This window comes from Echinops telfairi, unplaced genomic scaffold (genome assembly GCF_000313985.2).
Source record: "Echinops telfairi isolate 266 unplaced genomic scaffold, ASM31398v2 ScPeMD7_6;HRSCAF=24_0, whole genome shotgun sequence".
Lineage (NCBI taxonomy): Eukaryota > Metazoa > Chordata > Mammalia > Afrosoricida > Tenrecidae > Echinops > Echinops telfairi.
In genome coordinates, this window is record NW_022103902.1 from 23,696,526 (window position 1) to 23,721,468 (window position 24,943).

At 36.9% G+C, this 24,943-nt stretch overlaps 1 protein-coding gene across 11 annotated transcripts in view; it reads left to right on the forward strand.

Moving 5' to 3' along the window:
• ROBO2 (roundabout guidance receptor 2) overlaps nucleotides 1-24,943 on the forward strand; it is a 1,556,064-nt gene that overhangs the window by 1,453,289 nt on the left and 77,832 nt on the right. For all 11 annotated transcript variants that reach the window (XM_045286134.1, XM_045286135.1, XM_045286138.1 and 8 more), the window contains 4 exons: nucleotides 919-1,040; nucleotides 12,527-12,758; nucleotides 16,890-17,014; nucleotides 19,365-19,536. In XM_045286134.1, coding sequence (XP_045142069.1) covers nucleotides 919-1,040; nucleotides 12,527-12,758; nucleotides 16,890-17,014; nucleotides 19,365-19,536 — 651 coding nt within the window. The remainder of the gene's footprint in view (nucleotides 1-918; nucleotides 1,041-12,526; nucleotides 12,759-16,889; nucleotides 17,015-19,364; nucleotides 19,537-24,943) is intronic.

Here is a 24,943-nt window from a genome sequence, read left to right on the forward strand (position 1 = left end):
CTCTCTCTCTCTCTCTCTCTCTCTCTCTCTCTCTCTCTCTCTCTCTCACTTTGTCTAGCTCTCATGACATAATTCATGTCCCCAGTGCACCTGGGTTAGGGTCCCTACCAAGCTTACAGACTCAAACTGGTTCCAGAGCAAGACAGCTATTTGCTAGTCACTAGATAAGGAACAGGGCAAGTTCTTAAACAGTATTTTTTTTTTTAGATATGTTCCCAGTCCCTTCTTGGAAAAATACTTCCATCCAACAAAATGCCAGCCTGTATTTACAAATAGATACATCAAGCACCCTGATGGCCCCGTGGGTAAAGACTCCACAGCCCACCTATAAGTCAGTGGGCAGAACCAACCAGCTGCTTCGTGGGGATAGGATGAGGCAGGCTGCTTCTGCAAAGATTTCCAGCCTTGGCAGCGTGGGGCAGTTCACTTGAATTAAAGACCTGATGGCAATAATTGTTTTGTTTTCTCTTTCTGTAAACAAAACCATTTTTGAGAAGCTGTAGAGTGCTTACTAAGGTAAAGTTTGTGTTAGAATATCTTTTGAAGCTGTTAGATGTATTTAAATGGAAGTGAAAGGCCATAAACACGCTTCATGGATGTTTTCAGTGAAGATAAATAGTGTCATTCAAAGTATATGCTAGTATTGTGATGTAATATATAGACATATAACTATAGAGGAGGACGCTCCAAAAAGTGCATGGAAAAATTCCACTTCTTTTAATCTTTCCATGAACTTTCCCATGCCTCTGTGTGTGTGTGTGTGTGTGTGTGTGTGTGTGTGTGTGTGGTGTGTGTGTGATATAGTATTTTCTTTTGGCCGATCGTAATTTATGATAGCACAACCATAGCTGATGTAAAATAAGTGGGAAGTGTCCATGAACTTTAAACCAATGGCCTGGTTCTCTTATGTCCCCGCAGACATCAGCCCCCCTGCACAAGGCGTGGACCACAGACAAGTCCAGAAAGAGCTAGGGGATGTCAGTGTCCGTCTCCACACTCCAGTCGTGTTGACTCCCACCACCGTTCAAGTCACGTGGACCGTAAGTTTTTGAAGGCCATGTCAATAGTAGTGTTTTCTATTTTTGTTTTAATTTTCAAGAAAAGTGAACAAAAATTATATAAAAATCCTTTTTTAAAGTTACTGTCTAATCAGTAATAAGAATATAATTCAAGATAGTAAGTCATGCTCTGTCTTCTGAATTCTTAATAATGTTATTAAGATACAAGTAACGTATAAAGAATAAAGTGGCACAGCTCAAAATTTTAACTATATTCAAACAGTTCTTCCACTGTCACCATAATCTAAAATTAGGGCATTTTCATCAGTTCAAAACAAAATTTTATGTCTATTAACAATTGCTCCCACTTTCTGTACCCTCATCCTGGGCAACAATAAATATATTGTCTAGCTGTGTAGATTCAGCTCAATAGATCTCAGCCTGGCATACAAATGAGACACAATATGACACATTGTGTATGTGACCTTTCACTCAACATGACAATTCTAAAGAGATTCCATGTTGTCTTATTGCCAAATAATATTCCATTGTATGGATATATCACGTTCTGTTTTCCCATCATTATTTGATGCCTATAGGTTTGTTTGCAATTTTTTTATTATTAACAGTCATGGTATGTCTGTATATGAAGATATATTTCCATTTCTCTTGAACATTTCTCTAAATCATAAGGCTATCCTTTGTTTAATATTGAGGTACTGCCAAAATATTGTCCAAGGTATTTTTATCATTTTCCATTCACACCAGGAAGATTTGAAGGATCTTTTTACCCACAATGGCACAGGCCCCTCTCTTTGTCTTTTGACTTATATTCGTTCTGGGATATATGCAGTGATATCTCATTGTGACTTTACATAGCTTTACGTTCTTATTCATTGGATAATAGCGTGTGCGTTTGCATGTGCTTGTTTCTCATTTGAGTATTGTCGTTAGAGAAACACCTGCTCATTTGTTCATTTAAAATTCAGTTATTCATCATATGATTGAGTTGACATGTAACTTCCCTTGTAAGACATGTGCTTTGAGAATATTTTCTCCCAGTCTATGGATTATTTTTCTGCATTTTTGAAACTACTTTTTTAAATACACAAATTTAAACTTCAATAAAATAATCTTGAGAATGTATTTCAATCACCTTCATATTTCTTAGGCACACTACTGAATTCTATTGAGCAGCATCAAAGTGTATATCTAATTTTCACAATTTTTCATGTACACTCAAACAATTAGGTGGATGTAAGGAGCAGGTCTGCTACGAATGCTCAAATGCCATGCAATGTTAAACCCGTCATGGTGATCGATATCATTTCAAAGTCCAAAATGTTTTTGTTCAGACAGTGACCACTGTGTTGAAAACACTATATCTGATGAAAGTGGCCACATTAGTCATATTTGAATATACTGGTAATTGTAAGCATTTGTGGTTAGTGTGTGTTTCTGTTTTGAGTGGAGTCAGAAGTGCGATGTTCTTTACAGAGAGACAGTTAATGTTAACCTCTCATAAATGCCAAAGTACTCCATTATCAACTCTAAAAAACTATGAAGAAATGTATTAGGATTCTAAAGAAACAAATCATTTTGTGCATTGCCTAAGTAATTAAAGTTAGGGGTACATAAAATATTTCCATTTTAGTTTTCCATTAGTTATTCAAAGCAGATATGGAATTCCGTGTGTACTATTATATTTTGTCATCATGTAAGTGAAAAGAAGAGGATATTTAAAGAGACTGGTCTCATCCTACCCTCCTGAGGTTCAACTTTCTTTAGGAACCAGCTATTTCATTCACACCCTGTACTCCTTCAGCAAAATCAGTAGAGAAGAGAAAACTAATTATTTTTAATATGTTCTTAAGTAGTTATGTTTGGACTATAAAACACAATGAAGTGAATTATTCAGAATGTTTTTTTTATTATGAAACAATAAAATACTGATTAAACAGTTCTGTCTAGCAATCATAAACCACACAGTATTAATTCCACAGAACAAATTCAATTCAGAAAAACATTTCTTGAGTACCAATTATGTGGTAGATATGGGGAAGTATTAAATAATGAACTCAAATCTAGTTGAAAGAAATATGGTAAGAGCCATTACAACTACACACATATGCACATACTATAACGAAATTTCAACCAAGCAAGTAGTGTTTAATTCTGTCTTAAAACTATCCTCTATGTACCAAAAACCACATCTTTAGTCATGTACATCTGTATACAATAACATGGTGTCACATAAATACATTATTATAATAATATGTACTATCCTGATAACATATTATTGTAATACCAGGCATTGTTAAATGAGAATAGGAGAATTTGAAACAATACTCAAGGGTTTCTTTTGGTCCAGTTCTATAATGTTATAAAAGGAAAACAGTGCAGAGAAGTTGAACAATGTCCACAATATCCCAACTTTATATGTAGGTGAAGATAGGACTACAATATCCTAACCCCAGATCTACTTTTGGGGTGTATGGGGTGGCACATAACTGTAGTGAAACTGCTGATATTTACTGGAAAAGAAGAGCTTTTTGTGGTGAAATTTTGACATGTAGTCCTGACTATGTTTTGTTACTCTTCAAACCAGACAACACGATTCATCGCACTTGGGGCTTCTGAGTATAAAATTGGATAATGCACTTAATAAAATAGTACCAAACATCTAATGTTATGAGTGATGATTATTCAGGATTTCAGGTGTTGAATTTCATATAGTCCTATGTTCTTTATGATTATTCCTTTCGCAGGATGAACATAATCATCTCCTCATTTCTGCATCAGCACAGTAGGGACAGTCTCTGTAACCTCTCTCTGATTTCTCAGTGGTTTTGACTAGATCCCACACTAGCAAAATGAAAGCAATCGTTGCCTGTCAGTGGTAGATTTGTCTTGTGTTTTCAATGGAAAAGTCTCATCTGCTCTGTTAAGCTCCTTCTTCTAAATATGGGAATTATTTTTGTAAGAGTCAGAATCATTCTGTTTTATGAAGGTAATTACTTTAAATTTCACTGTTTGAAGAGTCAATAGATTTCAATAGATTAAGACAGATTGGGAAGAAAGGCATGACAATCTACTACTTCAGGAAAAAAAAAATAGCCAGAGTGACATAGTCTAAGTTGGTTCTGAAAATGAGGCCCTCACTTAGAAGGTGTTCAAAATATAACTAGAGACAAGCCTTAGTAAACTTTAATAACTTTAATGGAGTAAACCATTTGGGACTTTTATTTGCTGACATTGCATGACTGAAAATGAAAGAAACAGCTTCAAACATTGATTAGTAAGAGGAACTTTTAAAAGTACTAAGAAAATTGAAAATTTGTAAAAATGAAATGGAATGTGTGAAGATCCTTATCATAGGCATAAGTATTCTACAATGGCCACTTGAAGTCAGAGAATCGTATTGTCTACTGTGCCTGGAATGATAAATTGAAGAGTAGCTGAGTTGCATTTGTTGTCAGAAAGAGCATCTCAAGATCTAGCTTGAAGTACAACTGTCTCAGTGATAGGATAGTATCCATAAATCTATAAGGAAGACCCAATAGTGTGACTATTATTCAAATTTATGGACCCATCACTAATGACAAGGTGGAAGAGTGGCAGGTTTTTACTGTTATGTAGTTTGGAATTATAAGGAATCATGAAGCATGAATATTTACAGATGATTGTGTGGAAAAAATTGGGAACAAAAGGGATTGGTGGTTCGAAATATAACCATCATGATGGAAACAATGTGGGGAATTGCATGATGTACTTTTTCAAGACCAATGGCTTATTCATCTTAAATACCCCCTTTGGATTAATGCAAATGATGACTCTACATGTGAACCTTACCAGACCCAGTACATAGGAATTAAATGAACTGCATCACGGAAAGAGACAGTGGAACAATTCAAGGCCGGAACAGAACTTGAAATGGCCATCTGCAAGCCCCACGTGAAACGGAGGGGGCCCAAAGTCTGACCTGAAGTGCATCAGACCAGAGTCGGGAGACCCTTCCTGGAAGAGATGTGTTACAATGAACATGAACACCTGAAGATGGAGTTGTGGGAGGGCACCGAAGACATGGCACCTGAAGAAAGAAAGAGATCGTTAAAAAAAGGTGAGACTGAGAGAAAAACTCAAAGAGGAGTCAGAGGACAGCGGAACGAGTTTGGGAAATCTGACGAAGAGCATCCCAGATGCAAGCCCCGCCCAGACCAAGCTTCGGGGAGAGTCCCAGATGCTACCATCTTCTTCATTGCTGAAGTCTCTGACGTGCCTGCCTCGTCGCTCTCCCGGATCCCCTTTGAACCAACTGTTTGTTTGCACTTAGCCAACCCCAGCCAGGGGGCAGGGTCTCTGCTCAAACTTGCTCTTGAGTATACAGAAATTTTAAAAAAATAGAAGAAATGATTAAGTGAAAAGGCTGAACTGAGAATTTAAAAGGTGGGTATAAAAGACAAAACTGGAAGCAAAATGAAGCATGAGAAGTCGTGCAATCCAGACCCACAGGAGGTGAACATCCTCTGCATTTCTCCCGCTGAAAGAATGGAAGAAAAAACCAAGCCTCTAGCTGCAATACAGATTCCATCACCAAAAGTGCAAGGAATAGAATGAGCTACTACAACCACACGAATGGCTTGATAGCCAACCACTTCAGGAGGGTATGCATGATCAACGAACTACGGTATTGAGAGAAGGTGTCCAAGCTGCACAGAAGGCATTGGTCACAACTGAGGCTCCAGCAATTGGTGGCATACGAATAGAGATGCTTCAGCAAGCATAGGCAACACAGGACGTCCTCTACCATCTATGACAAGGACTAGAGAGGACAGTCCCGTGGCTAAATGACTGGACGAGATCAAGGCCTGTTTGAATTATAAAGAGTTCCAGCAGAAGGTGAAAATTATAAAACAACACCATTAATATCACATGCAAGTAGATTTTGCTGAAGGGAAAGGCTGTAGCAATAGGGAACTGCCAGGAATTCAAGACAGATTCAGAAGAAGAGATGGAAAGTAATATGATGGCATTAGGTGGATCTTGTCCAAAAACAGAAAATAAGACAAAGTTGTTTGCCTGTGTTTTATTAGCTGTAGAAAGATATAATTTGCATGGATCATAAAACAAACAAACAGAAAAATGGATACCATTGTGAAAAATGGAAACTCCAGAATACTTAAGTGTGTTCCCATAGAACCGGTATCTACATCAAACAGTAGTTCATGCATTACAAGGGGGTAATGTTCCGTTTAAAATAAGAACAGGTGTGAGAGCATTGTATCCTTTTGGCATCCTTAAAGCATGCGATTATATACTGAACAAACACCCTGAGAAGCTGGACTCTATGAAGAAGGATGTGGCACCAGAATTGGAGGAAGACTATCTAACAATGCACGATATCCAGATGGCAGACCTTGCTTGCTGAAATTAAAGAGGACTTAAACACCTAATGTTGAAGATCAAGGATGACAGCCTTCAGTATAAATTACATCTCTTCATAAAGAAAACAAACCCCCTCATTACTGGACCAATAGGTGAATTGTGGTGGATGGAGGAAGTGTTGAATTGTCAAGAATTTCACTGTACTCCAATGAACAGTCAATGCTGATGGGAACATCAGTCAAGGAAATCCAACAGCATAATGCATTGAGCAAATCTACTACAAAGACCTTAAATTGGATAACTAAAATTGGGGGAGATAAAGGCATGAAGCAGTTGGCTTACAAACTTTCAAAGGTAGGGGAAAAAACTCACAGGATTATAGGGTTAAGGTATAGGTGTTCATTGCAATTGTGAAGCTAAGAATTATATACAGGTGCCAGGTTGGCAAGGGGTGGATTGAGTTAGTTAATTGTGCCAGCCTGGCCGATAATCACATGTGGTGCTGGTTGAAAGGCAGAGGGATAAATGGGTGGTGAAGCCTCGCCTTTCTAGTTCTCGGGTCTCTTGTTTTGTGATGGTTGTATCGGGTGCAGCTGCCTTAGCAGTTCCCTGCTTCAGCTTGCAAGATTGACTTCCTACAAGACATCCCCAAGGAGAAGCCGCATGGATCTATCCCGATGCAGCCCTGGGTGCTGGAGCAGCCGTGTGGAGACCCTTGCCAGTGCTGAGATGCTTACACATTCATGGACTCAGCTTTCCTCCTGCAGTCGGCATCATTGCCTCTGTTTTGTGAGGTGGAGGACTTTGTGGACTGGTGTTGGGTTAATGGGTTAATGTTGGACTTGTGGGCTTGGGCAGCATTGGGTTGGGATGTTTTCGTGATGCACATTTTCTTTGCATAAAACTCTCTTATACATGAGTTGCTGTGGATTTGTTTCTCCAAAATACCTAGACTAATACAGACCTCTTTACATTTTTAACCAGCAAACATGTTATTGTGTCTAAGGTGTGTCTGGTCCAAACCATGATATTTTTGTCACCATACATGCATGAGAAATATGGACATTGAAAAAGGAAGACCAAAGAAGAATTTCCCTATTTGAATTGTGATATTTTCAAAGAATATTAAATATAATATGGACTGCCACAAGAACAAATTAAATTATTCTCCCTACAATGGGAAGACATTGTCTAATGAACTTTGACATGTTATCAGGAAGAACCGATTCCTGAAAAGGGACATTGTACTTGGTAAAGTAGAAGACCATGATGAAAAGAAGGCTCTCAGTGACACTGATTGCCTCAGTAACTGCAACAGTAGACACACACACAAAATGTGAAAATGGCACAATATTAGTGTATTGTCTACAGTTTGTTTGGTTATACATAATGTCACTATGAACTGGAGTGAGCTCATTGGTACCTAACAACAAATATAAATTTTCAAAAAATAATAAAGTCAGAATGTGGTTGGTTTAGTGTCGAATCAACCACAACTGAGTATTTATTTTCATCTAACTTTTTTTTTTCATTTAAATTTATACTTTATGAAATATCATCACAGTATTAACATGAGTTAAAAATGTACAATGTCCATTAGCAACAGGAGGAGGAGAGGAAAGGGGGATGGAATGTAATCTCCGATCTTCGTACTTGGGTTTTGACCCAACAGAGGGCTTCCAAAAGTTAGACAGAATTCAGGTACCAAATGTATATGAGCTGCCCCATAAAGATAATCTTCAATCAATGATGATCAATGATAGTTAGAATTGACAGGTTAATTGATCTAAGCAAGATCTTAGCGTTAAGAATGAGGGCAGGCAAATGGGTTAAGAATTCAGCTGTTCCACCAAAGAAAGTAGGGGTGACACCCCCACCCCCCGAAGAACAAAGAGAATTTCAGTACTCAGCTCAAATGACACCAGCGACTTAGCCCAAGCCCCATCAAGAAAACTCACGACTGAGAAGTTGACAGCCCAATGCGCAATCGATTACACCAATTGAAGGTTAGATGTTCAGTATCTCATGTAAACATTTTAAATAAACTTGATTGGAAGGATATGTTTAGACTTTTTAATTATTATTTTAGTAAAGTCCTTCCAATGTTACATCTTCCGAAAACCCTATCAATACAGTTCTACATTGAGTAGCATGAGTCATTGTAAGTGCAAAATGACTCCACCGTAACCACTTTGGTTTTTCCCGAAACAAATACAGTAAAACTATGGGTCTCTTAAGGTTTGGAAATCCTTGAAGTTACATGAGCTCATTTTATTTTTCTGTGACCGTAACATAAAAATATTGGTAAATGAAGTAAACCGAGGCGCAGAAACTTAAGAAACTGAATTATAACTCATAGTCAGTCTTTATGTCTGGCAGACCCTTCAGGTTTTCTTATGACACTTCTTGATATTCAAGTATCAAGTGTGGGGGTTGGGGGTGGGGGCGGTTGCAGGACAAAAACCCTACTTTTTAAATACACATATAATGCTATGGATTTGTGGCCAGACTTCACATTGTGATCAACTATAAAGTGAAGCCCTCTTTCTTATAAGCGGAATCTTAATGTAACAAAAAAAAAGCATATGGTTTAACTTGAAAATGAGTCTCTGTCAAAATGATATCCAAAAGTCAGTGGTGTTGAACGCATAGCCAATAAAAATCCCACCTATTAAAAAAAAAAGTTCAGCATATGCCTTTTTTCTTTCCACCTGTAACAACAAATTTCCTCCCCCAAATCATGTTGAAACTGCACAAACTCAAGTTAAATTAGTTATCAATTAGGTTGTTATTATTAAGAGCTGGTTAAAGGCAGTAGATATTAAAGGGAGCAAGGCAATGTTGTGTAGTAAACATTAGCTTCATAAGGTCCCTAAAACACTTAATTAATGAAAACCAAACATGGGTAAAACCAATTTACCCTGATTTACAGACTCTCTTCATCTGGAAACAGCTGTTTAATGTTCTTCTTAAAAACACAGCTTGCTTCCTTCAGTATTAACAAGCTATTATTGTGAGTTATGTCTGTCTTGCAGTGTATAAATTCACTTAAAGTGAATACAAAGAAGTTTATAAAATCCAAGCTTAATGTTGTTTTAACATATGTTGCAAGGGTTTTTCTGAACATTGACATTTTTGATGAACGGCATCTCTCTTTAGGTCTCATAAATTTAACGTTTTTCCCCCTTCTTGGTTATTTGGTTTTGGAGTGTCAGAACAACTCTTGAAGAAAGTCAGAAGGTGTCAGTGGGTGCACACAGGCAGTCAGCAGAAGGTTCACAGAGCATCAGCTTTTGCATTAGATCTGGGGTTGTGTGTTCTTGACATACGTTCACATAAGAGCACTAATTCCAGAAAATCTCCGAGGGTTAGAAAACTATCAGGTTGGTAAAGAAAATCTCTCTTGTTGAGACTCAACTGGGAGAGTCTCTCTACCGAAACATACACACCCCTTCCCCACCACCAACCAGAGAAAAGCCTTCCATGATTCTGGTGCATTTTTATCAAGTTCACTCTTTTTAGCTTTTTAAAAGCTATACTTTAAGCTCATGGTTATTGATTTGCTGCCTTCACTTAAAATATGTAGATGTAACTAATAATGCTACAACTAAAGAAGAAAAGTTAATAGTTATAGAAAGAATACCCTTTTAATAACATGCTGACAGTTGGATAAAGCAAGTATTTGAAGGCTGAAATAGTCATCTCCATCATCGCATTCTTTAATTTCCGTTTCTCCTCAAGCTTCCTGAAATGAAGCGATTTCATCTCTTCTCCATTAATCTTTACATGTTGACAGTGAAATATTCCCAGGTAAAGATTTCTTAAAATAGGGCAATTAGGCTCTGATGTGAAATGTTCATTGGAAAAGGTGCTCTTATAGTTTATGTTTCAATCAAGCATTTCTAGAGCCATGGCAAGGCACTCAAGGTTGTATAAAAACTTAAAATCCCTTTCCCTCTGAAGATGCATCAACGGTACCGCTCACAGCAATCACTGATGACTAACACTCCCACCACCAACAGAGACGGTTTATTTGATCGTGCAGTTATGTTTTAATTTTTACATAATTCTTAGAAAAGTGAATAAAAATACATTCCAAAAATATTTTTAAGTGTTGGAAAAAGCCCATGTAGCACCACAATTGCCAAGTAGCTCTTTCGGAGAAAGTCTTCAGTTTCAAAATCTCCAATCTTTGTGAAAGCAAATTACTTACCCTAAATATTGCCTTAAATAAATGAAGAACTTGGTGAAGTTGTCAGATTGTCTCCGTCATGGGATTACTGGAGGAGCTAGGGATTAAGGAATGAATGAAAGTCTTTAAAAATATTTGTTAATGAGTGGTATCATGATCACTTAGAACATATGCTCTAGTTCCATGACTTTTAGCCTGTTTCATGTGATTTCATATCCAAAGGAATTTCATACATGGCATCCCTGTAAACCATCCCGATAACTCCAATTCTTGTACAGATGTGTTCTGGCTATTTCTTCTGAGAAATTTTATCTATCCTGCCTGACACACTCAGTTGCTCTGTGCTAGTTTATTGGACATCTATCTTCTTTTTTTGTTGTTTATTTCTGATTATTGCAAACTGCTATGGTTGGGGGAATTTGGGATAAGAGTCTCCTAGTGTCTATATTGTGTGAGGGCAGACATTGATTATTTCAATTTCCCATTTTATCTCTAGAGTCTATTAAAATTAATAGGAACTGATAAATATACATTTTGAGAAAATAAAACAGTTAGTAAATAAACAGGGGGTTAAAATAAAAAAAAAATAATAATAAAATAATAATGCCAAAATTGGCATTGCATATGAAATCACAAAAGCAGAAGTTGTTCAGTACAGGGAAGACACAAGCAGATCTGAACTAAATAGCCAGGCAGACAGACAGACAGGCAAGAGACACCATTGTTACAGCCGAGTCTGATTCATGACACATGAAACAGAATGAAATGCTGCCTGGTCCTGCATCCGCCTTCACGGCTGACATCCTGTTTGAATTCCTGATTGTAACTCTTTGGCCAATCCATACCTCACCCCGAACACCCACCCTTGGTGTGATGTTCTCCCCTAGTGATTCATTCCTGCTCCTAGTTTCTCCAAAGCAGGCAACTAACTGCTTCTAGTGTTCCATGTGATACAGCAGGTTTTAATTGGATTCTTTTTCAGAATTAAGTCACTAGGTCTTTCTTCGCAGAATGTCTTACTTAGTCTGTGAGCACCAGGAAGTCTTTGCATCTTGGGTGACCCTGCATGTATTTGAAATACTTGTGGCACAACCATTTTGATCAGGATCACAATAGAACATCCTGGGAGGACAGGTGGGAAAAAGATGCAGAACAAAATTCAAAATCATAAAAGAAGACCAGACTGACTGTTTTGCTAGAGACCTGTGCAAACCTCAAGACTGAGACTCCTCATAGGCCCTCTCCCGCCCCAGAACCGAAAGCACCCTTAGTGATCATCATCAGCCCAACAATAGGCAGGCCGAGGAAACGAATAATGATATAGAGGAGCAGCAGACTCAGTAAGCAACCACGTAAGACCAAAGGGGCAGTATTTCATCTAAAATAAAGTTGAGAAACAGAAAAGAAGGATGGATGGAAACCGGGAAGCTAGAGAGCAAGGAGGAACAGTTATATTGCACTGAAGGGTTTACAACCAAAGTTACAAAACATGGTGCATATACATCATTGAATGGAAACCTTGTGCTGTAAACTTCCTGCCAAATATCAATAAAAAGAAAAATAGAAGAAGTTTCAGCACCACAGCAATAAGCAAGCCACAACCATATGGCAAACTGTCAGATAGGTGGTGGAGATGAGAAATAGAGCTAGGGAAATTGGCAAGACTAGACCTAGGGAGATGAATGAATTATGTAGGCATCTTGAGTACTTTCTGTGGGATATGGTCACTAGGAGAGAGCTATTCCAATTTATTTTGGATATAACTTTGGAGTAATGTGCACACAGAGTTGGAATCAGCTATCAGTCACAAGCAGGGAGATGAGGCAGGATGCCAGAGCGCCACTGACATGAGAGTTGGTGGGGATTAACCGAGGGATCAGAGGAAAGAGGATGGATGCAGTTTCATCTGAAGTATTCCCATGTGTCTTCAAATCTCCTTTGTGTCTTTCAGGTGGATCGCCAGCCCCAGTTTATTCAAGGCTACCGGATTATGTATCGACAGACTTCTGGCCTGCAGGCTACATTGGCATGGCAGAATTTAGATGCCAAAGTCCCAACCGAAAGAAATGCTGTGTTAGTCAATCTGAAAAAGGGGGTGACTTACGAAATTAAAGTTCGGCCCTATTTTAATGAGTTCCAAGGGATGGACAGTGAATCTAAAATAGTCCGTACTACTGAAGAAGGTCAGTATTCAGATTTCTAAAATATACCAACCTATATCATCGTAAAACAAATTTCTTCTTTGATACTAACTTACCACCTTTCTTAGAAGAGTATACAGACACAATCTAAAAATGAATTTAGGAAGTATAGTTTTTAGTTTTCATTGCACTCTGAATGCCATAGAATGCTGTGACAGGTTATATGTATAATAATACTAATTTGAGTTTTTCTTAAGTAAACCTTTGCCCCCAATATTCCAGGTGTATCTAGACTGCAATGGAATGAGACTATTTTCCAGTCTGTCTAATGTGAGCTTTAGCTCAATTAGCTTCATTAAAGAGCGGCTACCAGAAATGCAAGTGCAGAGGCTGCTCTCGGTGACTTTTCTTTCGAAGAGAAGTTTTAAAGGTCCTCAGTGAATTTTTCTCTGGGTTCTGCCAACCGGACCCATAATTTCTACCCCAGAATCTCACTGCCATCTTTGCCGTGGTTTTCTTCTGAGTCATGTTTGTTTGGGTTTGGGGCTCGGCTTGTTGTTGTTTTTGTCCCCTCACCTTTGGGACTGTTCTTCTCTACCAATACTTTGAAGCATGAGCTTCAGTAGTTCATTTCCTAGTTTTCCCTTCATGAAAACACCAATAAAGTAATCCGTTTTAGCTATCGATATTATAGGGACCCTTTTATTATGCTTTTTTACATATTTTATGTGTATAACCCTTATAAAGAGTTTTTTTCCCTGAGCATATTGTAGATTAACTACTACAAGAGCAGTACTGAAAAACACGTGTGGCAATTTCACATGCTGACAGGGACTTGCCTTTGTTTGACTAACGAGCTTTTGAAGTATATGCTTCTTATAAAAGATTCTCTTTACATGGTTTACACTATTGAGATACTGGCACAAGCAAAAGCGGATGTTTTTAAAGACATCAGGTGTTGATTTTTAGGATCTGTAAAGATGGAGATAGTCACCCCAATGAAGAACGGTTCTTTATTCTCGATCTAATTTCACTCCATGCTGCAAAAGTGTGGTGCTAATAAGTGGGGTGGATACATTTAATGTAGAAGGCTTCATTTGAAACGCACTTCCAAAAATCAATTTCACTGCAGACTCTGCCTCTGGATCAGACGTTTGTCGCCAAGCAGACTGTAGTCATCTCTGAGTTCTGTGGCCTTGTGAAGGTAACAAATGGAACGCAGCTGGCCTCTATCTGGGGACGATGAGCAACCCTTTGGGCTCTTCCCACATCTGTAGATAGAAGTTGAGGGCTGAAATATTTGACCTGTCAGAAAGCAGGCATGATGTTCTCCCCAAGCCAGCAGCCTGGCAAATGAGAAAGCCATTTTGAAAAGTGCTCTTTTTCAGTGTGGTCCACTTGATCACTGCAGAGCTAGTAGACAGGCAGTTGAATCTACGTCATTGTGCCGCATGTTGGAGCAAGATCACCACATGGGAGAATGATAAAGGGGAGTGTTGTGTTTACATGTCTGTGTGTCCCACCTCAGTGCAGATACGGCCAGACCTCAGTGAACTGCCATTGTAGCGAATGCACCCAACCTGGGAATCCTTACTGGCAGAGTCTAAATGTCCATCTTCGGATTCCATTTTACGTATTTTTACAGGACTAACCTGTGTAGCATTTTCAAGCATTGACCCTTCTTGATGAAAACCCTTTAATGCCACAAAAGTCTTTGATATTTTAAGTGTCAAGGAGACTTTTAGACAGACTCTTTTGAGTTTGCTTTTCTACATTTGGTTTAATCACAGCGATTCACTGAGAAGAGGTTTTTTTTTTTTGGCTGAAAAATTACCATTTCCGAGCTCAGATGCATTGTATTGAATATGCTGCAATCTAAATTCAAAAATAGATTCTCTTTCATCTTTCATAATTGTGGTTGTAATTGGGCATAGGAGAAACTATAAAGGAAAATAATTATTGTAGGACATTAAAATCTGCTTATTTCCTATTTGAACTATCGAGAACTGCTTTTATTTCTATCATCTCAGTCTTTTCCCCATCCATATAAAATAAGCTTATAAACCTTAAATTAGAGGTCAAATTATCACAATCATTTTATTCAATATGAAAAACAAAATAATTTGTCTCCTGCCTCTGTGTAAAGAAAATCAATTTTTATTTTTATTTATCCAATAAAACACAAATCAACTAAAAAATAAAAAGCTGTTAATATGGTCACTACTCAGAGTTAACTACTGTAAAAAAATTGGGAACATAGACTTAAAATATCTGTGTAGTGCTTGGTTATTTATTTATTGTAACAATTTTAGAAAGGTTTTGTTAAGTAGGGGTTTACATTTCCAATCTTCAACTTTTTATTCCATAATTTAAATAGTTTACTCTACCTCCATCCCTTAGATTTCTCTTCTTCCTTGGATGGATTATTATCTTCCCTTTAGTACAGCAGTTCTCAACCTGTGGGTTGCGACCCCTTTGGGAGTCGAGGGACCCTTTCACAGGGGCTGCCGAAGACCATCAGAAAACACATATTTCCAGTGGTCTTTGGAACCAAAACACCGCTCCTCTATCCGTCTCCAGATGGGTCCGCCCACATGCAGATATGCCCATATACAAGTACCAAGCATGAAGACTGTTACCCATGCTACACCATGCTTCAAGACAAAATTTCATTTATATGTAATTTGAAATAAATATTTCACAATGTATAATTACACATTTTTTGTGATTAATCACTATGCTTTCATTATGTTCAATTTGTAACAATGAAAATACATCCTGCATAGCAGATATTTACATTATGATTCATAACAGTAGCAAAATTACTGTTAGGAAGTGGCAACAAAAATAATTTTATGACGGGGGGTCACCACCTCATGAGGAACTGTATTGAAGGTTGAGGACCAGGGCTGAAGGAACTTTCCTAAGGAATTTTCTCTCAACCCTCCAGCTTTGCTTCATCTTCTCTCCTTCGCCCTCTCCACCGAGGGAGCCTCCAAAGTCCGTTGTTGTTGAAACTCTTATTGTTTCGTTCCTTTTAACAATGACCCATATGCAATATTTTCCCTTTTGTGATTGGTATATTTCATTCAGCATAATGGTCTCCAGGTCAGTCCATGCCGTGAGGTGTCTCATAGCTTCAGCATCATTTTGGTTTTCAGGGGTACATAGTATTCCTATGTGTATATTTCTTCACCCATTCTTCCACTTGTGGGCATTTAGGCAGTTTCCATCTTCTCCCTATTGTGAACAGTGCTGCGATGAACATGGGTGTGTGAATCTCTGCCTGTGCTATGACTTCATTAGGGTATATAGCCAGCAGAGCACTTTCTGGATGGCATGGAGTTTCTATACCCAGTTGTTGGAGGTGATGCCATAGTTGTGAATATTGCCACTGTCACCAGCAGTCTATGAGTATTCTAATCTCTCCATACCCTCTCAAGCGTTTTTATTTTTTTAATTGTGCTGACATTGTTGGTATAAGGGGAAATCGCAGCTTTGCTTTGATGTTGATCTCCTGGATGGCCAGTGGGTGTGAGCAGGTCTTCTAATGTGGGTTAGACATTTGCATATCATCTTGAATGAATCATTTGTTCATATCCATTGGCCATTTTTAAATTGAGTTATTTGTCTTTGACTTATTGAAGTATTATAGTTTTCTATAGTTCTCTTAAAATATTGTTGATAACACTGCTTTCTTAAGAAAGACAACCTGTCAGAGGTTAGGAACCGAAACTCCAGAAACAAAGGTGGATTGCAATCCTGACTTGTTCTTTGACTTGGTGAGCACTGTTAAAGTGACCATCTGTTTTCTCCTCTGTAAAACTGAGAGAAGCATTATTTCCCCCTTATGAAGTCATTATGAAGATGAAGTCAGGCACTTAGTACTAGCATATAGAAAGCTGGCCTTAGAATTTACCATTGACTGTTAGGTTTACTATTGAGTGCATAGTACCACAGCTATTGCATTGGCTTGAAATCTCTTGATTATGCTCAATATTTAAGGATTTTTTTCTTCTGCAGGTTTATCATGTTGAACAAGACTATATACAAATTCAGAGCCACTAAAACCCAGAAGCTTATGAATCTTATCTCTATATTCATACTCTCTAATCAATGTGAACTCACTCCCAAACTTCCTATTTGTGTGTATTCATTTTGTCCCTTCTGCAGCCCCGAGTGCCCCGCCACAGTCTGTCACTGTGCTGACGGTCGGAAGCCACAATAGCACAAGCATTAGTGTTTCCTGGGACCCCCCTCCTCCAGACCATCAGAATGGAATTATCCAAGAATACAAGGTAAGCACAGAGATGTAGGTTTCCAGAGGCTCCCAGGGTCCCATGGGAGTTTGTCTCTGAGTGTGTTTAAATATAAAGTGATTATTTGCCAGACCATGACAATGTCCTCATGTGACATGTGATAAAAAAAAGAGTAGGGTATTAGACCTTAACTCCAAGGTCACGTCTATATAACACAAGCTTTCTGGACAAGTAAATCACCACAGTACAAATGACTTCTTTAAGTGTGATCCCAGAACACCGAGAGTAGACACCCTCATGCCTAGAGTTGCCCTTTTCGTCACTATTGTGATTATGAGTAAGAAGCATTTGGAACCGCTGGGTTTTAAGCTGTGTTCTCTTAAAAAACATGCTTCCTGATGTAGAGAACACAGTGGGAAGAGAGGAACAGCAGTTGGTGCAGGGTAGGTGGATGGGCACAACCAGTTCTAATTCTTAGATTTTGTTTTTATCTATTTTTTGAGGTCCTATATAAAATTCAATTTAGAAAAAGGGAACCATTATATAAAAAAGCTTGAGAAAACTAACATAAAAAAGCGGATTGTCTCATTTTCAACTGGTAAATGTGTTGCTGTTTAGAAAGATCTATTGCATCATTGCCCATCATTTGAAGTTTATTTAAGATGCAGACTATGTCTACGTTTGTGAAATAAGGTTTTGTTCAATTGTGATGTGATCATACCATATAAGAATGTAAGAAACCCCATTAAACTTGTAAAACTATCAAAGCTATGAATGTTTGCTATTAATACATATTTATAGAATTCCAAAAATAGCATAACAGATAATTATAGTAGAACATACAACAAGGAACCCCTTCTCATCCAGGAATACTTAATTGTCATGTAAAACAAACTGAATAATCTCAATGAAATATGATAGCATTGCATTTTGTTATTTTTCAGAAAAATTATAAATTTTAAGTAGAATTTTCTTAAAATAAAAATCTTTTTTGCTGGAAGCAATGGATTCCATATGCAAAATAACTTATTTTTTTAAAAATCCCCATCACATATTAAAAATAACATACATAATAAATATAAAAATGTTTTTACAATAGCATGATTCTATAAATATTAATATTTTATTAATTTTCTTAACAAATGTTAAGATATATTACTTTTTAAATTCTGAATTGAGTGGGGCATTTTCATTTCAGATCATCAACTTCCATTTCAAACTACTCATCAACTCCCAGGGCACACATTTTTCTTTCAAAGAAAAGAGTTGTCCACTATGGTTTTATGTATGTGCATGTATGTGTGTGTCCTATGTTTTATGAGGCTGGGGATGAGTTTTTGTACAATTTGTGATAAAGTATCCTAAGCCTTTATTTAGTTAAATCTCACATTTTTACATAGGTTGTAGTTTAGCACTCAAATATTTTCATATTTGGGATGAAAGCATATGTATTTGCATATACGCTTATACATATTCCATTAGGAAGAATATAGGTGTCATAATGAAAATAATGAAAACATAACATTTACAGAAAATTTGTTACAAATCCAATCATGTATGTTCCTACATGAAATAATACATAATATGGAAACACATATATGTACACTGTAGAATTATTTTAGGTCAAATTTTATAATAACATATCATAGAAGAAAATGGACCCTGGAACTTTAATCCAAGTGGATTAAAGGTGTGTGCTTTCCAATATCAGTGTCCCTGTACCAATATTAAATTCCCAATATTAAAGACCTTCACCACTTGGTCTTCATGCATGTGTATGTGTGTGTATATATGTTTTGATCAATATTAAGATTTATTAGTGCCAATGTAAACATTGACTTTCATTTCATCTCAGTCAATACCTGTTACTTGAGTCCATTAATCTTGTTAACTACTACAGTGTAAGGTAATATTTTCTTAAATGAATTATAAATCACTTAGCTGTACATCTATATACCTTAAGTATTATATCTTGTAATCACCATATTTTTATGGTTTATATACATAATACATTTTTATAAATTAATTACACAGAGGAAATGTTGTGTTTTAATCTTAGTAAGATGCCATTTGCAACCAAAAACTAATTTCCAGAAGCATGAAAGGGATCATTTTGCTTTCTAAATTCATTGTAAGCATTCATTGCTGACAGTAAGACAGTGAGTAAACATGGTGTAGTTTTAGAATCCCTTTTTGTCATTACTTTAATGCACACACACACACACATACATAATATACATATGAAAATAGACTTCAAAGTTAGAGCTTTAGAAAAGTCATATGCAGCCCTAGAAAATAGATTGGTCACCATTAAAATTTTAACCAATTATAATAAATACTAAACATTATAATTTCATATTCTTTTGTTATTAACTTTCGATTTCTGTAGATCTGGTGCTTGGGCAATGAAACTCGATTCCATATCAACAAAACTGTGGATGCAGCTGTTCGGTCTGTTATCATTGGTGGATTATTCCCGGGTATTCAATATCGAGTAGAAGTTGCAGCTAGTACCAATGCAGGGGTTGGAGTAAAAAGTGATCCCCAGCCAATCATAATTGGTGAGTACCAAACTATCTGGTCTATGTCTCAGAATTAGACAACTAACAAGTAGGTAGAATAGTTGACTGAATGTACACTCCAAACACTCGTGTCTGATAGGTGTTGATGAATGATAGACACATTTCTTATACGTGGAAGTATTTTCATACAAAACTCAAATTTTAACCTTCTTAAGAGTTCTTTAAGATTCTTTAAGTTGTAATCACTGAGAATGTTAATATTGAAAGTTACTTTGAAAAATGTTTTAAAACAATAGTTTCATTGATTTGAGTACATTGAAATGCAGTAGAAAATGAGATAACTCATGAAGACTGCATTTTTTCCAATTTAAATGCTTCCTCTTTGGCAGAAGATATATATTCTTTCCAAAATCATCTTACTGGTAGCTATTATTTTAAAAAATAACTAGAAGGTACAAGATTGTTTGTAATCCAAATCTACTATTTCAAAGAAGACATTTCAGTTGTATTCAATATCATTGTTGCATAAAATTCCTCCTTTTTGATGTAGATTACATTTTTGTATTCTTGCTATTTATGTAAACAGAAGTATACAGTGTATCATATTTTTTGTTCTGGTTTCTCACATTCTTTGAGATGCTTCCATGGGTGTGTTATGTAATATATATGTATGTATTATTACTGAACTACATGTGTATGCAACTGTGTGTATACCAGTTTTGTCTATCCAATTTTTATTGAGAAAGTGAAAATTTTTTCTTTTTTTTGTTATTGATAGGTGCTTTATTTATTTTAATTTTTAGCATGTTTTTCTTTTTCTTTTTTTAAATCGTTTTATTAAGGGCTCATACAAATCTTATCTCACACATACATCTTTTGTGTTAAGCACATTTGTACATTCATTGCCCTCGTCATTCTCAAAACATTTGCTCTCCACTTAAGCCCCCGGCATCAGGTCCTCATTTTTTCTCCTCCCCGCTCCCCCCTCCCTCATGAACCCTTTATAATTTATAAATTATTATTTTGTCATATCGTACACTGTCTGACGTCTCCCTTCACCCACTTTTCTGTTGTCCGTCCCCCAGGGAGGAGGTTATATGTACATCTTTGCAATTGGTTTCCCCTTTCCAGCCCACCCTCCCTTCACCCTCCTGCTATCACCACTTCACTCTTCACTCTTTCTCTCCAGGAGCATAATATACCTCTTCATTATCAAAGTCTCCTTTAAGGATTCAGTAATATCTTGTAGTTTTCAGCATAATCCATTAAGAACTTTAAAAATTCTGAGTATTTAATGTTTTTATTCTACTGTAATTAAATTTTACAAGTTTCATCTAATTGTTTTATACACACACACACCAAAAAGTAATAAGAAGAAAAACTCCGCTAGTAAGTTAAAAAGTATTGCTACTAGATTTCCAGTTCAAACTCCCCTAGGTTTATTCCAAACAAAACCTGTTTAAACACAGCTCTGTGATCAGCGGATGGCTGCAGACAAGTTCTCTCAGCAATGTGCTTGTCTTAGACTAGATAGGTGCCTTCCCAAAATGGTACTTTTTCTATCACAGGAAAAAAACGATTTTGATGTCAGGACTTTTACCACATTTTAAACAAAAGTCAAGTGGAAATATTCCCAAATCACCGAAGCTTTGAAACCTGTTGGCAGGAATGTCGCTCTACACAAAACAACAGTTTTTAGTTGGATCGAGTATTTTTAAGCAGAGAGGTCAGCTCAGAATGTAAGTCACATATGCAGGGTGGGAGGTTCAAAAAAGTATCTTGATAAATGTTCGTGAAGGTCGCATGATGTGCTGGTGGTTTATTGCAAAGAAGTACATTTTACATTACATGCTGCATTGGTGAGGAAAAGAGCAGGGAAGGTGTACTGAGAAATCTCTCTCTCTCTCTTTTTTTTTTTTTTCTCGCCAAGGCAGTGCATCTGCTTTTTCTGGAAATCTTGTTCCAGCTACCCACCATCCTGATGTTGCCCTTTTAGATTTTTTTTTGAACCCAAATATCCAGGACCATTTAAAAGGAATATGATTCAAGTCTCCAACAGAATCCCAAAGTGCCGTGTTGATGTGGTGGAGATTGAAGAGCAGAAAATTCTTAGGGGAAGGCACAGAGAGGTGGAAACACCACCTTTAGAAATGTACAGACACACTAGCTTCACAGTTTGATACTTTTGTTTGGTAGCATTCTATGATTTTGTAACACACTTTTGTACGTATCATTGAATATTTACTTTTATACCCTATGCTTGTGCTGTTACTAAATTCGCTAAGGTTTACTAGATTTCAATTGTGTTTTTCTAAGTACATTCAGGTAACCATGTTTTCTTATTACTAGTGGTGATATAGTGAATTCTACTGTATGGCATTCCGTAGTAGCCTTATGTGTGGAATGAATTCTACTTGTCATGATATATGTATATTACAGATTTTGCTAGATCCAGTTTATTAACACTGGGTAAAGGAGTATGTATTTATGTTCTTGAGAAAGATCACGCTGTAGTTTTCTTCTAACAAAAGAGTCAGGGTTTAGTTGCAGGCTGCTATTGGTTTTATACAATGTGTTGGTAAGTGTCCCTCTCTTCTCCGTATTCTGTAGAATATTGCATTTGCAGTTGTTGTTAACAGTGAGTTATGGTAACCCGAGGTATGACAAAGTAAAACTTCTCCAATGAGGTTTTGTAGCTATAATCTTTTCATATCGTTTAGATAACCAAGCCCTTTCTTCAAAGTGTGAGTCTGAATCACCAGCGTTTCAGATTAGCCACAGGTCACAAAATGCCACTTCTACCTTGGTTGCTTAGATGATTTCATAGGATTAGTGTCTTTCCTTCTTTAAGTAGTTTCTGTATTTCAATTATGTTATTTGTGCATAGAGTTTTCCATATGTGTTGGAAGGATGTTATGGATTTATGCTATTAAGACTGGTTTATTTTTCTTGTGCTGATTGTTGTAAATATGCCTTTTACCCACCGGTGAATTTGCCTATTACATCCCAGTTGTTGAATATACTGAATTGTTCATAAGAACCCCTAATTATCATTGTGTCTCTCTAAAGGATTATATGAATAGCATCTTTTTTTATCTTCACACATTTGGAAATTGTGTTTTATTTCTTTTCCCAACTTCCCATCGTTTCAAACCAATCTCAGGAATTTATCAATTTATTAATTACTTGGCTTTCTTAATATTTCTCACTATATTATTTTCACCTACTTTCTTTTGCTTTGATACTTACAACAAATTATTGAATGCTTACCAATAATCTCAGGCCATTCTTCCTTCCTAATAAGAGTATTTAACTACAAATGTCGCTGTAACTATGTCCTCTGATGAATCCCATAAATCATGATGCCTCACATCTAGTTTTCTATGAACAACCACAAATCCACTGCCATTGCTTCCATTACCCCTTTAGGAACCCTATGATAACTCTGCAAGAGAGAATAGGACAGACCCATAAGGATTCTGATACTATAATCTTTTCACAAGCAGACTATAACATGTTTGATAGTTAGCACATTTTCTATTTTTATTATGGATTTTATTTTACCGCAGAGGTCATTTAATAGTGTATTGTTCAAATACTAAATATTTGGGGATTTTCCATGCAGCCATTATGTCACACCTATAACTTGATTTTAGTTGTATCTAAGAATGTACGTTGTATGAGGTGTGCTTTAAAGATGTGATAGACGCCATGGCCGTCTGTGACCAGATAACAGTCATCCGATCTACAGCCAGTCACGAGGATAACCCAACCTTTTGTTCCATGCTGCATGGCATTGCCAGAGCCCAGGCTAACTCAAGCACGGCTAACAACAAACTATTCGCTCCATCTTGTGTTTGGATGATTTTTCTTTTTTCATTCTCTTACTTTCACCATTTTCCCCATGTTTAAAGCATATTCCTATTATTTAAGAAACACATTGTTATATTGAAAATTTTTTATGTTTTAATTTTTTCAGTCTGATAATCTTTGCTTTCTAATTTGAGTGTTCAGACTCGTATATTGAATGTCAGCATTCAATATAATGCTTGGCTTCAAAATGATCATTTAGTATATGTTAGCAATTGATCCTATCTGATTTTAGTCCTGTTTCCCTAATTTCTTGCTTATGGATCAAGTAACATTCAGTACGTTAAGCCCACTATTGTAATTAGCTGCACTTTCTTCTTTGTTTCCAGAATGATTGCTCTAGTGTTTGTTTTATTGTGTACAGTTCTTAAACCTGTTGTCATCAAGCTCATGCCGACTCCTAGTGATGCGTTAGGACAATGTACAACTGCTCCATCAGAATTCTGAGACCAAACAATCTCATCGCACTCTGAAGGGGCAGCTGGTGGTTTTAACCAGAGCCCTTGTTGTTTGGCCCAATGCATAATCTACTACCCCACCAGGGTTCCGGTAAAAGTATTGTTGCTGATAGGTGCTGTTCGGTCGGTTCCAAGGAATAGGCACCCGCTGGACAGTGAGTGATACAGGCTGGCCCTGCAATGTCCTCACAGTTGTCCATGTCTGGGCCCACTATTCCTGAGCGTCTTCTTTCACTGACCCTCTGCTTTACCAAGCATGATGTCGCATGATGTCCTTTACCAGTGACCCGTTGTTCCTAAGAACATGTCCAAAGAACATGAGACAAAGTCTCCTGATTCTCACGTGCAAAAAGCGTTCATGTTATACTTCTTCCAAGTCAGATTCGTTTCTTTGAGCAGTGCATGCTACTTTCGATATTCTTTGCAAACGCCATAACTCAAGTGCATCAAATTTTCCTCAGTCTTCTTTATTGAATGCTCAGCTTTCACCTCCATCTGAGGTGACTGAAAATACCACAGCTTGAGTCAAACGCTATTTAGTCCTCAAACTCATATCTTTTCCCTTGAACACTTTAAGGAGGTCTTGTACGGCAGATTTGCCCAGGATCGCTTGACTGCTGCTTCTGATAAAGCAGTATCGATTCTGTATTTCCCTCCTCCTTATCTTTCTTAGACTTTCATTATATATGTAGGAAACAAAATATAATATACAATATTATTAAAAGTAAGATATCCAAAATGTTTATTCTTTTACCCCAAATTCATGATCATACTGTATTAGCTACTTTAAAGCTATTTTTTTCCTTCAGTTCCATATTTGTGTCATTTTAGTCTATTTCTATTGTTTTCTTTTTTTTTGAGTCACAGATTCTGTTTTCTTGTTGTTTGTTTTCTTTGCATACAAAGAAATAGTTTACTTTTTTTGTTGCTCCTGCTATATGCTGGATATTGTGGATGACATCTTAGAAATGTTTCTAGCTTCTTCTTTGTTTAAAATGTATTCTTCCTTGGCAGTTAATCCAGATATCCTATCATTCCAGAGGTCAATCACATGAAACAGAATTACACAGTTGCTATCACCATCGGGTTCCAAACATTCTTTGTCTTCCTGGACTCCT